Source organism: Oncorhynchus masou, chromosome 12 (genome assembly GCF_036934945.1).
Source record: "Oncorhynchus masou masou isolate Uvic2021 chromosome 12, UVic_Omas_1.1, whole genome shotgun sequence".
Taxonomy (NCBI): domain Eukaryota; kingdom Metazoa; phylum Chordata; class Actinopteri; order Salmoniformes; family Salmonidae; genus Oncorhynchus; species Oncorhynchus masou.
The window spans coordinates 37,966,510-37,983,689 of record NC_088223.1 but is presented as its reverse complement, the minus strand read 5'-3'; the positions used below and the strand labels follow the sequence as shown (position 1 = coordinate 37,983,689).

General features: G+C 44.1%; 1 protein-coding gene across 1 annotated transcript; it reads right to left on the bottom strand.

The window, feature by feature from the left end:
- Window positions 1-1,816: 1,816 nt before the first annotated feature.
- On the bottom strand, window positions 1,817-7,639 carry LOC135550026 (NADH dehydrogenase [ubiquinone] iron-sulfur protein 5-like). Its single transcript, XM_064980455.1, has 3 exons — window positions 7,537-7,639; window positions 4,391-4,610; window positions 1,817-2,052 (listed from the first exon to the last, which is right to left on the bottom strand). The coding sequence occupies exons 2-3, from the start codon at window positions 4,604-4,606 to the stop codon at window positions 1,945-1,947; spliced, it is 324 nt and encodes a 107-aa protein (XP_064836527.1). The 5' UTR covers window positions 4,607-4,610; window positions 7,537-7,639; the 3' UTR covers window positions 1,817-1,944.
- Window positions 7,640-17,180: the final 9,541 nt, after the last annotated feature.

The following is a 17,180-nucleotide window of genomic DNA, read 5'->3' as shown; positions in this document are numbered from 1 at the left end:
TTGGGGGGGAAGAAAGAGGCGTTTACTTTCGGCATATTTGTGGATGCAAAGCAACCACGAAATAGCTGTGTTTAGCTACTGCTTTTGCAACAGGTCTTTCTTTGTCTTTGCATGTGATCATATTAATCCTCAATCCTTAGATCTATCACAACTGTTTCTCCTGACCCCTCCTCCAATACTTATTTATGCAACTAAATAACTATACATTGTCAGTCTTTTTTACGACCCTCCCAGTCCAGCTTGTCCGGTCGGGAGAAGAGCTTGCAAGAATGGTCCTCCCTGTATAACCATTGGCCACGATATACACGGACCCTCCCTCCCTCCCTCCGCGGAGCAGTCAGAGACGGAATGCTGTCCAACAGTTCAGGAAGAACTAAGCTCGCTGCTGATGCTTTAATCAAACAATGGCTAAAGCCAATTCTGTGGGACTGGCCAAATGAAAAGCAGTGCAATTTTGCAACTTAGACCGGAGACTTGCTTCAGAAGATAAAAGGTCGCATAACGTTTGGCTGTAATATGTAACAGGCTGCTTAACTTAACTGACATAATAAAACAATCTCCGTTAAAATCCCATTTGTTAATCAAAATAAGGGAAGACCGCATTTCTGTAATTGACAATGAATCAGGTCAACTGCAAGGCAACAAAGCAGCACAATAGGCCTATAGTTTCGTAAAAGAAAATGCAGTGCCCAGACAGGCCAAAATCCCCTTAACAAAACACTTGATTAAAACCTTGTGATGACTAGCCTCGACCACATACTGTTTGTTGCCTTTTCACCTTGTCCCACGGCCTAGATACAATGTCACCACCAGACTCTGTAATGAATCAGAAAAGTAACGTGCAACCCTTTGGCGGGAGTCAGGCCATGAGGCAATCTTTTGGAACTTCTGAAAAATCCAGCTCGTACCAGCGCTCCTCCCTCCACACACTTCATCAAAACGGTTTATCGGCTATATTGTGACAGTATTGGTATCTCTTCATTTTTGTAAATAACCCTTGTGATTAAGGCAGAGGCTAAACTCACTCCATAATACTTCATTCTCCACTCTATATTAGCAAGTAATAAACCCTTTATTTGTGTTGACACTAAACGCGATGGACATCACAAACTTTTGTCAAACATTGTAACCGAAGCCTATTTACTTCAAATATGATTTGACACGATTAGGTAGATGGGAGAGTGTGTAGTACTTACTTGGCTCTTGACGCCACCTTGTGGTGACATGGAGGATCTCATAATCTTATTTGGGCTGGTGAAACGCTTGCTAATTTAATTGGGATTTCAGAGTACATTCATTCATATTTGAATTTCATTAGGAGAAACTGATCAACTAATCCGTCAACTCTGATATTTAACTGAATTAGGTGACAGGGTTTAGAGTTAAGTGGGGTTCAGATATCATCAACCCCGCACTTCCAAGCAAGGCTGGTTTATAAGGATATTTCTGTCATTTCTGCAATTCTCAGATGTTTAGTTTTTTCAAGGATATTAATCATGCTGGTTATATCGTTTGTAGTACTTCAACTGTAGCTATTTTTGTCCTAAAACAAGTAGGCTAATTTTAAATCATTTCATTTTTCTAACAAATACATTCACGCTCAAAACAAATGGTCTTGTATTATGTAGTTAGTATGGTATTACAAATGGAATAAAGTCTGTAGTATTCAATACATTCAAAACCAAGATCACAAATACAGTGAACAAACTTAAACCTGAGTGCACATATCATAAATCACCTTCACATTTCTGTCCCTTTCTTCCAGTCATCTCTCCCTACACTACCTAAAAAAGGAGAAAGAGAAAGTCACACAAGGTTCATGGTCAATAACATTTATTTGCAAACTTGCAAAGGGTTGGACACAAACAATAAAGAGATATCTGAAAAACAATTATTATGCACAAGTTGGGGGGGACACCTTGTGGTCAACAAGGTCAAATTGGGTCAAGGCCTGTCATCAGCCTGAGCGCCGGTGTGGTGCGCTGGGGTCTGGTAGGTGCCCTCCTTCACCATCTTGTCCCGCTGCTTACGGATCTCATACAGCCTCTTGTGCTACAGACAGACAGAGAGAGCAAGCCACTTCAGACACTTATTTGTGAGAGAGGCTGTCAAACGTTTGGGGGTGGGGGGTGGGGGGGGGTGCATGCTCAGAACTTCTTAAGGAGGTATCGGTGTGTTTTTTCAGCTCATTGCTGATCAAAACCACATTTCTCTTCATTCATCAACTCAATTTATTTTTAACAACAACAAAAAACTCTCAAAACAAAAGCATTTCCTATAGTCTTGACGCACTTAATTTGGTAATCAACACCAAAGATTCCCCCTTCTCCAACAACAGGTAGAGCTGGAAAGGATGGACTGGGGGTGTGAACGTTTTAAAAAGGTCAAATGTTTCAACGAAATTGGGATCCTTAACGTTAAGAAAAATCCTTGGCCGAAAAACTGTTTTTTTTTTGTTAAAGTCAATGCAGAACAGCATAAATGGTAAATTTACGCAAAAATAAGAACGTTGAAGCGCGATGCTCAACTTCTCCACTGTTTTGGTGCCCGGTCTACAACGCTGTAAACCGCATGAAGCAAACCAGTGCACGAGCAGATACTTTATATGTTGCATCTCGCTCATCTCAACATCCTACATTGATGAAATGCCATACTTTACTGAAGTTGCGAGACATTGCATGCCAAGAATTGCGAGATACAGCTTTCCATTGCTAGATGCCAATAGATTGGCCTAGTGCACAGTTCTGACTGTCTGCCGACCTGCCTATACTGTGCTCTCCCCTCTCTCTCCGTCCCTTGCTAGCTCGCCATGACAGATGCGAGTGTAGGGCCGTCCCCGACTAAAAAAAAAATCTGTTTGATTGGTCGAAAAAAATTAAAATGTGTATTTTTTCCATATATACAGAGCATTCAGACCTCTTGAATTTTTCCACACTTTATGTTACAGCCTTAGTCTAAAATTGATTAGTTTTTTTCTCCTCATTAATCTACACACAACCCCACAATGACAAAGCAAAAATAGGTTTAAAGGCATTTTTGTAAATGTAAAAATAAATGTTTACTGAAATATCACATTTACATAAGTATTCAGACCCTTTACTGAGTACATTGCTGTAGGACCTTTGGCAGCGACTACAGCCTCAAGTCTTCTTGGGTATGACACAACAAGCTTGGCACACCTGTATTTGGGGAGTTTCTCCCATTCGTCTCTGCAGATCATCTCAAGCTCTGTCAGGTTGGATGGGGAGCGTCGCTGCACAGATATTTTCAGGTCTCTCCAGAGATGTTCGATTGGGTTCAAGTCCGGGCTCTGGCTGGGCCACTCAAGAACAGGCAAGGGCTGTTTTCTTGTCTCCTAACTTTGCTGCTACGTCCGCCGCATTGTCCTCAACACCAATATGCTGGTTAACTTTGCTATTACGCACATAGCAACATGGTCTAGGAAAAGGTGCGAATTCAACAGTGCATTGATGTTTCAGAACCGCGGACAGTGACCGCTATGAAACGCATTTGTTCTAAAATAATATAATTTTTATTAGTGTTGCACCATTGTCCTTAACCATATACAACTTCAGTAGCACATACCTTAGAGTGATGGACTGTGCCATCCCCACGGCCTCCACAATGGATTAGTCCACTCAGACAGATGTCTTGTACACCATATTTTTTTATTGCTTTTGCTACTGCTTGACTAAAGAAATCTCAGGCGACCAACAGCCTATCGACCAAACAATCGACCAGTTGACTAAATGGGGTCAGCCCTATGCAAGTGTTTGTGTTCTCGGAAGTACGGCAACTAATCAGTCTCCTCCAAAAATACAGAATCTTAGGAGTCGATTCCGCTAGGAATATTGACACTGCAAGGAGTCGAGGAATCAATTATTTTAGAGTCGACTCTCCACTACTACGTCATCGTCGTTAACAGTTGGAAAAATGGCAGAGAAAGGCAAGCGACAGCATCAGTCCCGTATGGCAATACTTTGAGAATTTAAATGAGAAGGAATTGCAAACTTTCCAAGGTGGAATTGAAGTACAAAAATGGTAGTTCAGGTGCAATGCTTAAACATCTGAAAGGGACGCACCATGAGACCCAGACAGTTGCTGTCAACAGCGCAGCTGCATTATGAATTCACGTGACATTTTAAGCTTTTTTCCTATCGTTTTAATGTACATTTAAACATACATTTTCCATTTGTCACATCCCTAGGATGAACACCCATGTAGGAGGACAAGCAGTTATTTTTTATCAGACATGGATATCAACGGACAACTCCTCAACAGGTCTTGGTTGATGAAATCACAAGTGTTTATTGGGAAAGGACAAGAACATCACACACAAAATCAATCTTCACAATTCACACACACTTCAGCTCAGATATCCTACACTCACCGTCTTCTCTCTGTGCATGCACTCATAGAAGTCCTCAAACTCGAGCTTGCATTCCTTCTTGGCACGGGTCTGACCAATGCCATCCGCACACTCGATCCACTCCTTCTCAAAGGCGTGGCAGCGGGGTGCCCGTTTATATGGCTGCTCTCCACCCTGGATCAACATCCATTTGTCTAGGTTGATGCCCAACTTCCCCTGGAGGTCGATGAACGGCATGATGCTGCAGGAGGGGGGAAGAGAGAAGAGCAAGAGTGATGCTAAAGGTTTCTGATTAGAAAGGGGTCTTTCTGTGGCATCGTGGTTTTGGAAAGGGGTCTTTCTGTGGCATCGTGGTTTTGGAAAGGGGTCTTTCTGTGGCATCATGGTTTTGGCAATGCAAGTGTTTTCCTTAAGAGTCATTGCAGCCATAATAACAAAGGGTGCATTCACTAACGTTAGGAACCAAGTGGAAGCAAACAGATTTTGTAGGGTGTTCATCAATAAAATTTATTTACTCAAGGTTTATACAAATATGTCCATTCAATCAGAAAAACAGCAGTCCAAACCCCATGTCTCTACCATATATGGTTCAAAAGTTAGGACTATTTACTCTGAGAATTTAGCATGTTTAGAGTGACTGTAACGCCATCACAGTGGTCACTTCACCAATAAGGCCCGAGGGGGTGTGGTATATGGCCAATATACCACTGCTAAGGGCTGTTCTTACCCACGATGCAACACGGAGTGCCTGGATACAGCCCTTAGCCGTGGTATATTGGCCATATACCACCAACCCCCGAGGTGCCTTATTGCTATTATAAACTGGTTACCAATGTAATTCCAGCAGTAAAAATAAATGTTTCATTATACCCGTGGTATACAGTCTGATATGCCACAGCTGTCCACCCAGTTTATAATGCTCAACACAACTCTGTCAATATAACACGGTGACGCTGCTCAAGCTGACAAGCTTACTAGTGGCTGCAGGTTTGTGAATGAATACATGGGCTATTTCTAAATTAAATTAGCTGAATACAAAACTAAATAAGGACTAGATATATTTATTTACAAGGCTAACAGACTGAATTTCAATATCCACCCTCTGCGAAGACAATCTGTTCTTGTTATCATTGTGTATTTGACTCTTTCTATTTAAATTGCCATAGAAATAGCCCCTCAATGTAGATTATTCCCAGTTATAGGCAATAAAAGACAAGGACCTGGAGATGAAAATTACTAAGGTATCAAGTTGATTTTGATTGGTCCAACCAGCGGAAACACCTCCAAATGGTACCACCTCACAACACCAAATATGGAAGAGACAAATATGCGCTGCGAAGCCTAAACGGTCAATATTTTTTAGTTGTTTTTGCTACTGCTCGACTAAAGAAATCTCGGTCGACCAACCGCCTATCAACCAAACAATCGACCAGTCGACTAAATGGGGTCAGCCCTATGCAAGTGTTTGTGTTCTCGGAAGTACGGCAACTAATCAGTCTCCTCCAAAAATACAGAATCTTAGGAGTCGATTGCACTAGGAATATTGACACTGCAAGGAGTCGAGGAATCAATTATTTTAGAGTCGACTCTCCACTACTACGTCATCGTCGTTAACAGTTGGAAAAATGGCAGAGAAAGGCAAGCGACAGCATCAGTCCCGTATGGCAATACTTTGAGAATTTAAATGAGAAGGAATTGCAAAATGGTCACAGCAAAATAATGTTCATATTTCCTCAACACTGTCAAGTACAAATATATTAAGGTTATAATATTGTAGAGAACAATATAATGATTAATTATGTTATTTATAATGACATAGGACAAAGAAAACGACGTTGTGACATTCATTTCGTAGCACCCTCTTGAATTGCCCCATTTTTCACTACATTGTATGCAACAGAATTTGTCCAATAAAAACTGGTTTTAGTTGGAAAACTTGAGTAAAAGGTTGCAGTTGCTTCTTCTATGAGGTTTAACGGCGGTTGACATGCAATTTGTTGTATTTACCGCCACCTACTAGAGTATAACTCCCTTATACTTTACTTGAAAAATAATAATGTATTAAATACCCTACCATCTAACACTACACTCATTAATTTCAAAGTTATATCAAATTAAATTAACACCCCCCTACTCCACTAATTAAATTTATTTATTCCTACCTCATGCCATCACCACTTAACACATCCTGTAACTCTTCTGCTGTCAAGTCTCACACACCCAAATACCTCTGCAGCTGCCACCAGAACCTCCAATTTCAGAGACTTCCGATCCATCCCTGCAGTACAGTTGATAACCATTGCTATAAATGCTAAAAATCCAATCTTACTGAAACTTATTTCACTTTTTGGCCTCTCCCTCTGTAGTGGTATATCTCTACTACTCTCACCACTCCTCCCCCTTAACCCATCTTCCTCTACTTTCTTCACTGCATATGACAACTTCTGCTCTACTCTAACCCTGGAAACCTCAACCTTTTGCAACTGTTTGTGTTAGAGGTGGATGAAATCTCTGACATTTTTCAGAGAGCCCTCTAGCTGTAAATTATTGTTCATACAACTGAAGGCATCAATATGAATTCCGGTCCAATAGCTAACGTTACATGTTCAATAAAATTACCTAGCAAACGTTACTAACTCTCGAGAAGGGGCCACATACACAGCCATAGGAGCTAGCATTAGAGTAATACATTAATGGGCAAATTAGCTACTATAAAATGTCTAGCCTAGGACAGTTGTTTCAAACATGATAGTTAGCTACTGTAGCTAGTTAACGTTACAGTTTGCCAACCTTAGCTAGTTAGCCAACTAATGTTAGTCATCGCAACGTTGCAATTAGACATTCATACAAGCCTATTATCTAACGTTAGCTAGTATTATTAACGTTAGTTCTAGCTATTGGTAGCTAGCAATATTTAGCAGCCATGGGATGCAATTATTGCACTCGACTTCATTGCCTAGCTAATTGTTGAGCTTGCTAGCTAACTATTGATAAACAGACAAACTGACTAAAGTCAGCTACTGACTAACAGGCCCCTCGCGCTGTGTGTTGTGACTCACTAAACTGTTTCTCCGCATTGTTGAAGTGCAAAAATAAGCCATGTTTGAATAGTTAAACTACTGTATTGTCAAAAGGTATATAAATATGGTGTAACTGTCATTATTTACCGCGTTTTGTTGAAGTCACTTTAACCTTCTGTGTGGGTCCCCGTTACTTTACGGTAGAGTGAGCCTAAGCCTGAAATCAGGTGGTCGCTTGGAAACCCAGCCTATATTTACGACACTACTGTAAAGAACCTAGGGGTCAAACTGGGCGATGTTGAGGAAGCAAATCAAATGTTTCGTTTATTAAGCCACCAGACGACTTCGTGATAAATTATATCAAATATGTTATAGACTACAAAATTGTAAGAACAGATCATGCTGGAGTCAGATGTTAAAATGTGTAATTTAGCTTATTAAACAAAACTGTGTAGTTCCAGTTGTTAGTTACACCACTACAGGGCAAAAAAAAAGTAATTAACTACTGAACATTTTAATTTAGTTTACTACCACGAAGCTACTGCAAAACATAGTTAAATGACTAGTTAAATTACTGCGCCTTCAGAAAATATTCATACCCTTTGACTTATTCCACACCGTGTTACAACCTGAATTTGAAGTGGATTAATTGATTTCTCACCCATCTGCACACAATACCCATAATGAGTGAAAACATGTTTTTAGAAATGTTTGCACATTTATTGAAAATGAAATAGAAATTTACATTAGTCACGCCCAAGTCAATACTTTTGTAGAAGCACCTTTGGTGGTCTATTACAGCTTTGAGTTGTCTTGGGTATGTTGTATCAGCTTTGCACATCTGGATTTGTGGATTTTTTCCCCATTCATCCTTGCTGATTTTCTCAAGATTTGTTACATTTTATGGGGAGTGGCAGTGAACAGCAATCTTCAAGTCTTTCCACAAATTTTCAATGGGATTCAAGTCTGTGCTTTGGCTGGGCCACTCAAGGACTATCACATTGTTGTTCTGAAGCCATTCCAGCATTGCTTTGACTGTATGCTCTGGGTCATTGTCCTATTGGAACGTAAATCTTCGCCCTCGTCTTAGGTCGTTTGCACTCCGAAGCAGGTTCTCATCAAGGATTTGCCTTTATTTGGCTCCATTCATTGTTCCCTCCAGCCTTACCAGTCGTCCCTGTCCCTGCCACTGAAAAGCATTCCCATAGCATGATGCTGCCACCCTCATGTTTCACCGTGGGGATGGTGTTAAAGAGACAATGAGATTGGAGCGGCGGTCGCATCTACACTTCGGTCCGCAGGTAGTACAACTTTTCATTACATTTTCATTACATTTCATTATAATACAACGGTTTGATTTGTCTAATCTTAGCAATTTCTTCTTAGCTAGCTACATAGCCGTCTTTGTATCAAAGATAATTGCGTAATTATCGTATTTCGTCGTCCTAACGTAGTCTACACTGCTATCTGCCCAGCAGCTAGCTAACGTCCACTAGCACTGTAGAAACTATTACACTCAACTGAACGACTCGATTAGTGTAGTGTTAGCTAGCTACATAGTTGTCTTTGCTGTCTTCGTATCCAAGATAATTGTGTAGTTTAGAGTGTGTAGACTTAGAGTGATTATCTTAATTTACAGAGGTTAGCTAGCCAGCTATTTGTCGTCCTTAACGTAGGAGATACTGCGAGCTAGCTAGCCAACAGCTAGCCAACGTCTACCGAATTGAACCTCAACAACCCGGTCAACATTCCGCTTCGCTCCACAGGTAGTATCACATTTTCATTTCACTTCATTACAGTACAACGGTTTGATTTGTTTGATCGTAGCTAGCTAGCTACATAGCCGTCTTTGTATCTAAGACAATTGTGTAGTCTAGAGCGATTTTCTAGGTTAGCTAGCCAGCTATTGTCGTTCTTTTAACGTAACGTTACGTAATCAACACTGCTAGCTAGCCAGCTAGCCACCGAATAGCAGCACTGTAGAAACTATTACACTCGACGGAACGACTTGATTAGTGTAGTGTCAACAATGCAGCCACTCCCAGCTAGCCTACTCCAGCAGTACTGTATCATTTCAATCATTTTAGTCAATAAGATTTTTGCTACGTAAGCTTAACTTTCTGAACATTAGAGACGTGTAGTCCACTTGTCATTCCAATCTCCTTTGCATTAGCGTAGCCTCTTCTGTAGCCTGTCAACTATGTGTCTATCTATCCCTGTTCTCTCCTCTCTGCACAGACCATACAAACGATCCACACCCGCGTGGCCACGGCCACCCTAATCTGGTGGTCCCAGCGCGCAAACCCACGTGGAGTTCCAGGTCTCCGGTAGCCTCTGGAACTGCCGATCAGCGGCCAACAAGGCAGAGTTCATCTCAGCCTATGCCTCCCTCCAGTCCCTCGACTTCTTGGCACTGATGGAAACATGGATCACCACAGATAACACTGCTACTCCTACTGCTCTCTCTTCGTCCGCCCACGTGTTCTCGCACACCCCGAGAGCTTCTGGTCAGCGGGGTGGTGGCACCGGGATCCTCATCTCTCCCAAGTGGTCATTCTCTCTTTCTCCCCTTACCCATCTGTCTATCGCCTCCTTTGAATTCCATGCTGTCACAGTTACCAGCCCTTTCAAGCTTAACATCCTTATTATTTATCGCCCTCCAGGTTCCCTCGGAGAGTTCATCAATGAGCTTGATGCCTTGATAAGCTCCTTTCCTGAGGACGTCACCTCTCACAGTCCTGGGCGACTTTAACCTCCCCACGTCTACCTTTGACTCATTCCTCTCTGCCTCCTTCTTTCCACTCCTCTCCTCTTTTGACCTCACCCTCTCACCTTCCCCCCTACTCACAAGGCAGGCAATACGCTCGACCTCATCTTTACTAGATGCTGTTCTTCCACTAACCTCATTGCAACTCCCCTCCAAGTCTCCGACCACTACCTTGTATCCTTTTCCCTCTCGCTCTCATCCAACACTTCCCACACTGCCCCTACTCGGATGGTATCGCGCCGTCCCAACCTTCGCTCTCTCTCCCCCGCTACTCTCTCCTCTTCCATCCTATCATCTCTTCCCTCTGCTCATACCTTCTCCAACCTATCTCCTGATTCTGCCTCCTCAACCCTCCTCTCTTCCCTTTCTGCATCCTTTGACTCTCTATGTCCCCTATCCTCCAGGCCGGCTCGGTCCTCCCCTCCCGCTCCGTGGCTCGACGACTCACTGCGAGCTCACAGAACAGTGCTCCGGGCAGCCGAGCGGAAATGGAGGAAAACTGACCTGGCATCCTTTCACTCCCTCCTCTCTACATTTTCCTCCTCTGTCTCTGCTGCTAAAGCCACTTTCTACCACTCTAAATTCCAAGCATCTGCCTCTAACCCTAGGAAGCTCTTTGCCACCTTCTCCTCCCTCCTGAATCCTCCTCCCCCTCCCCCCCCCCTCCTCCCTCTCTGCAGATGACTTCGTCAACCATTTTGAAAAGAAGGTCGACGACATCCAATCCTCGTTTGCTAAGTCAAACGACACCGCTGGTTCTGCTCACACTGCCCTACCCTGTGCTCTGACCTCTTTCTCCCCTCTCTCTCCAGATGAAATCTCGCTTCTTGTGACGGCCGGCCGCCCAACAACCTGCCCGCTTGACCCTATCCCCTCCTCTCTTCTCCAGACCATTTCCGGAGACCTTCTCCCTTACCTCACCTCGCTCATCAACTCATCCCTGACCGCTGGCTACGTCCCTTCCGTCTTCAAGAGAGCGAGAGTTGCACCCCTTCTGAAAAAACCTACACTCGATCCCTCCGATGTCAACAACTACAGACCAGTATCCCTTCTTTCTTTTCTCTCCAAAACTCTTGAACGTGCCGTCCTTGGCCAGCTCTCCCGCTATCTCTCTCAGAATGACCTTCTTGATCCAAATCAGTCAGGTTTCAAGACTAGTCATTCAACTGAGACTGCTCTTCTCTGTATCACGGAGGCACTCCGCACTGCTAAAGCTAACTCCCTCTCCTCTGCTCTCATCCTTCTAGACCTATCGGCTGCCTTCGATACTGTGAACCATCAGATCCTCCTCTCCACCCTCTCCGAGTTGGGCATCTCCGGCGCGGCCCACGCTTGGATTGCGTCCTACCTGACAGGTCGCTCCTACCAGGTGGCGTGGCGAGAATCTGTCTCCTCGCCACGCGCTCTCACCACTGGTGTCCCCCAGGGCTCTGTTCTAGGCCCTCTCCTATTCTCGCTATACACCAAGTCACTTGGCTCTGTCATAACCTCACATGGTCTCTCCTATCATTGCTATGCAGACGACACACAATTAACCTTCTCCTTTCCCCTTCTGATGACCAGGTGGCGAAACGCATCTCTGCATGTCTGGCAGACATATCAGTGTGGATGACGGATCACCACCTCAAGCTGAACCTCGGCAAGACGGAGCTGCTCTTCCTCCCGGGGAAGGACTGCCCGTTCCATGATCTCGCCATCACGGTTGACAACTCCATTGTGTCCTCCTCCCAGAGCGCTAAGAACCTTGGCGTGATCCTGGACAACATCCTGTCGTTCTCAACTAACATCAAGGCGGTGGCCCGTTCCTGTAGGTTTATGCTCTACAACATCCGTAGAGTACGACCCTGCCTCACACAGGAAGCGGCGCAGGTCCTAATCCAGGCACTTGTCATCTCCCGTCTGGATTACTGCAACTCGCTGTTGGCTGGGCTCCCTGCCTGTGCCATTAAACCCCTACAACTCATCCAGAACGCCGCAGCCCGTCTGGTGTTCAACCTTCCCAAGTTCTCTCACGTCACCCCGCTCCTCCGCTCTCTCCACTGGCTTCCAGTTGAAGCTCGCATCCGCTACAAGACCATGGTGCTTGCCTACGGAGCTGTGAGGGGAACGTACCTCCAGGCTCTGATCAGGCCCTACACCCAAACAAGGGCACTGCGTTCATCCACCTCTGGCCTGCTCGCCTCCCTACCACTGAGGAAGTACAGTTCCCGCTCAGCCCAGTCAAAACTGTTCGCGGCTCTGGCCCCCCAATGGTGGAACAAACTCCCTCACGACGCCAGGACAGCGGAGTCAATCACCACCTACCGGAGACACCTGAAACCCCACCTCATCAAGGAATACCTAGGATAGGATAAAGTAATCCTTCTCACCCCCCCTTAAATGATTTAGATGCACTATTGTAAAGTGGCTGTTCCACTGATGTCAGAAGGTGAATTCACCAATTTGTAAGTCGCTCTGGATAAGAGCGTCTGCTAAATGACTTAAATGTAATGTAAATGTGTTAGATGGGTGATGAACGATGCCAAAGAGTTACATTTTTGTCTCATCAGACCACAGAATATTTTGCCTTATGATCTCAGTGTCTTTCACATGCCTTTTTGAAAACTCCAGGCATGCTGTCATGTGCCTTTTTCTCAGGAGTTGCTTACGTCTGGCAACTATCACATAAAGTCAGTGGTGGGCCGTCAGGGCCAGCAAGGCCTTCTCTGCTGGCCTAAACATCATCAGAATATGATTTTTTTTAAATATATTTTCCCACAAATATGTATTAAATTATTCCCCAGAGTAAGAGTTACACTCTTCATTTCATAGCATTCCTCTTGGTTGCTTTGCTTCCAGCCCCAGGTTGAGATTTGGGGGCTGGTCTTTATGTTAGATATTTTATCCAATCATATTCAGCCATCATGTGTTGCCAGGGGTCTAAAATCTGCCCTCAGGCCTTCAGAATCAACAGTGTGGGCGCTTGTAGCTTAAAGTGAATGGAAATTAAAATTTAGTGTCAACCAATCAGCTTTAGAGTTGGCTATTGTATGCCTGCTAGCTGGCTCCAGTGTTACACAGGAGCCAGCTAGCAGGCGTAGTGCCTGCACGTCTTTTGATTGGATTACCAATATTGAGAGGCAGGTCCTATATGGGCAGGTCTCAGAACTAGGAAACTGAAATTGATCAACGAATTACTACTAATTCGTTTTTCAACCCACAATGGCGGAAGGAGAAGATATTGATTTGGTCGAGGATATAATTATAACGCCATTCTCAAGACAAACTTTTCAAGAAAAGTTAGACATTGTCAGGAGAGGTAGACGCCGACGCTACAAAGCCGACGCTACAAAGACAGGCTCCGAGAAGCACTGCAAACTGTACTGCTGGGAATGCCTATTATTTGCAAGTGATCAATTTGGTGTTTGGAGCCACACTGGCTTTGCAAACCTGAGTTGTCTAACCAAGGCAGCAACGAGACACCAAAGTACGGCTGGGCACTTACAAACAATGGTGCTTTTGAAAACTTTTGGGGACACCCGAGTGGATCTACAACTCAACGAACAAGCGCGCAGGGCAACGAAGCTGTACAATGAAAAGGTATTGTACTCTTCCCCTGCAATTCTCTGAATAAAAATGTCAATTTCAAGGTGATGCAACGCCTGGTTATACTGCGTTTCTGTCTAAATGTATAGTGTCTAGAGCCATGGCATCATAATGATGGTAATAAGAGGTGGATTAATTCGGGTGGGACTGTGTAGGACTTCACTGAAGGCCCAGGCCCCAGAACCATGGCACGCTACTGCATAAAGTCCAGATTGGTGAAGTACTGTAGAGACGGTAGAGACTTGTCCTTCTGACAGGTTATCCCATTTCAACCAAGGAACCCTGTAGTTCTGTCAGAGGTCATTGGGTTCTTGGTCTTCTCCCTGACCAAAGTCCTTCTTGACCGGTTGCTCAGTTTGGTCGGACGGCCATCTCTAAGCAGAATCTGGGTAGTTCCATATTTTTTTCATTTCCCAATTATGGAAACTGATGTGCTCTTGGAAACTAAAAACACTCTAGAACTTGTTTCATACCCTTCCCCAGATACAGTGCATTTGGAAAGTATTCAGACCCCTTGACCTTTTACACATTTTGTTATGTTACAGCCTTATTCTAAAGTCTATTCAATTGTTTTTTTCACCACATCAATTTACACACAATACTCCATAATGACAAAGCAAAAACAGCTTTTTAGAAATTGTTGCTAATATCTAATATCACATTTACATAATTATTCAGACCCTTTACTCAGTACTTTGTTGAAGCACCTTTGGGAGTGATTAAAGCATCAAATCTTCTTGGGTATGACGCTACAAGCTTGGCACACCTGTATTTGGGGAGTTTCTCCCATTCTTCTCTGCAGATCCTCTCAGGGTCTGTCAGGTTGGATGGGGAGCGCCGCTGCACACCTATTTTCAGGTCTCTCCAGAGATGTTTGATCGGGTTCAAGTCCGGGCTCTCGCTGGGCCACTCAAGGACATTCAGAGACATGTTCCGAAGCCACTCCTGCGTTGTTTTGGCTGTATGCTCCATTCATCTTTGCCTCGATCCTGACTACTCTCCCAGTCCCTGCCACTGAAAAACATCCCCACAGCACGATGCTGCCAACACCGTTTTTTATTTAATTCGGTAAGTAAGTTGAGAACAAATAGCAGCACAAGGAGGAGTATAGAATGCAGTGATGTGTCCTATAAAGAGCATTGGTGGCAAATCTGATGGCCAAATGGTAAAGAACAACTAGCCGCTCGAGAGCACCCTTACCTGCCGATCTATAAATTACATCTCTACGTAATCTAGCATGGGTAGGATGGTCATCTGAATCAGGGTTAGTTTGGCAGCTGTGGTGAAAGAGGAGCGATTATGATAGAGGAAACCAAGTCTGTAGGGATGGTGCAAGGTTTCCTCCAGACGTGGCGCTTGGCATTCAGGCCGAAGAGTTCAATCTTGGTTTCATCAGACGAGAGAATCTTGTTTCTCATGGTCTGAGAGTCTTTAGGTGTCTTTTGGCAAACTCCAAGCATGGCTGCCATGTGCCTTTTACTGATTGGCTTCAGTCTGGCCACTCTACCATAAAGGCCTGATTGGTGGAGTGCTGCAGAGATGGTTGTCCTTCTGGAAGTTTCTCTCTCATATCTCCACAGAGGAACTCTAGAGTGCTGTCAGAGTGACCATCGGGTTCTTGGTCACCTCCCTGACCAGGGTCCTTCACCCCCGATTGCTCAGTTTGGCCGGGCGGCCAGCTCTAGGAAGAGTCTTGGTGGTTCCAAACATTTTCCATTTAAGAATGATGGAGGCCACTGTGTTCTTGGGGAGCTTCAATGCTGCAGACATTTTTTGGTATCCTTCCTCAGATCTGTGCCTCGGCACAATCCTGTCTCAGCGCTCTAAGGACAATTCCTTTGACTTCATGACTTGGTTTTTGCTCTGACATGCACTGTCAACTGTGGGACCTTATATAGATAGGTGTGTGCCATTCCAAATCATGTCCAATCAATTGAATTGACCACAGGTGGACACTAATGAAATTGTAGACACTGTCTCAAGAACGATCAATGGAAACAGGATGCACCTGAGCTCAATTTGGAGTGTCATAGCAAAGGGGTGTGAATACTTACGTGAATGAGATATTTCTGAAAGCACTGTATATGTACACTGAATAAAAATATAAACGCAACATGCAACGATTTCTAAGATTTTACTGAGTTACAGTAAATTGAAATAAATTCATGATTTTTATTCTGTATTCCCACATGACTGGGAATAGAAATGCATTTGTTGGTCACAGATACCTTAAAAGAAAGTAGGGGTATGGATCAGAAAACCAGTCAGTATAGTTGGTGTGACCACCATTTGTCTTATGCAGCGTGACATCTCCTTTGCATAGAGTTAATTGTGGCCCGTGGAATGTTGTCCCACTCATCTTCAATGTGTGTGTGAAGTTGCTGGATATTGGTGGGAAAATAAACACACTGTCGTACACGTCAATCCAGAGCATCCCAAACATGAGGTGATGGCACGACAATGGGCCTCAGGATCTCGTCATGGTATCTCTGTGCATTCAAATTGCCATTGATAAAATGCAATTGTGTTCATGGTCCGTAGATTATGCCTGCCCATACCATGACCCCACCGTCACCATGGGGCACTTTGTTCACAACATTGACATCAGCAAACCGCTTGCCCACACAATGGTATACACGGTACAGTTGAAACCGTGATTCATCTGTGAAGAGCACACTTCTCCAGCGTGCCAGTAGCCACAGAAGGTGAGCATTTGCCCACTGAAGTCGGTTATGACGCCAACTGCAGTCAGGTCAAGACCCTGGTGAGGACAATGAGCACTCAGATGAGCTTCCCGGCAAATTCTTTAGTTGTGCATACCCTTAGCTGTCCAGGTGGCTGGTATCAGACCATCCCCCAGGTGAAGAAGCCGGATGTGGAGGTCCTGGGCTGGCGTGGTTACACGTGTTCTGCGGTTGTGAGGCCGGTTGGACGTACTGCCAAATTCTCTAAAGCGACGTTGGATGCGGCTTATGGTAGAGAAATTAATATTCAATTCTCGGCCAATTACTTTGGTAGACATTCCTGCAGTCAACATGCCAATTGCACGCTCCCTCAAAACTTGAGACCTCTGTGGCATTGTGTTGTGTGACAAAACTGCACATTTTAGAGTGGCCTTTTATTGTCCCCAGCACAAGGTGCACCTGTGTAAATATCATGCTGCTTAATCATCTTCTTGATATGCCACACCTGTCAGGTAGATAGACTACTTTTGCACAAGAGAAATGCTCACTAACAGGGATGTAAACGTTTCTGGGATATTTTATTTCAGCTCATGAAACATGGGACCAACACTTCACATGTTGCATTTATATTTTTGTTCAGTGGAGTTCACTACTCCCCAACACAGACTATGACCATCTATGTATGTTATGCAAAGCTATTTTCTCTCTCTCTATGTGTTTATGTGTGTGTGTGTTCCAATACCCTAAATCCAATA

Coding starts and splice junctions, on each gene's coding strand:
- LOC135550026 (XM_064980455.1), bottom strand. CDS start 4,606: ATGCCGTTCATCGACCTCCAGGGGAAGTTGGGCATCAACCTAGACAAA. Junction 2,053..4,390: donor GCATGCACAGAGAGAAGACG/GTGAGTGTAGGA, acceptor GTCTGTCTGTAG/CACAAGAGGCTGTATGAGAT.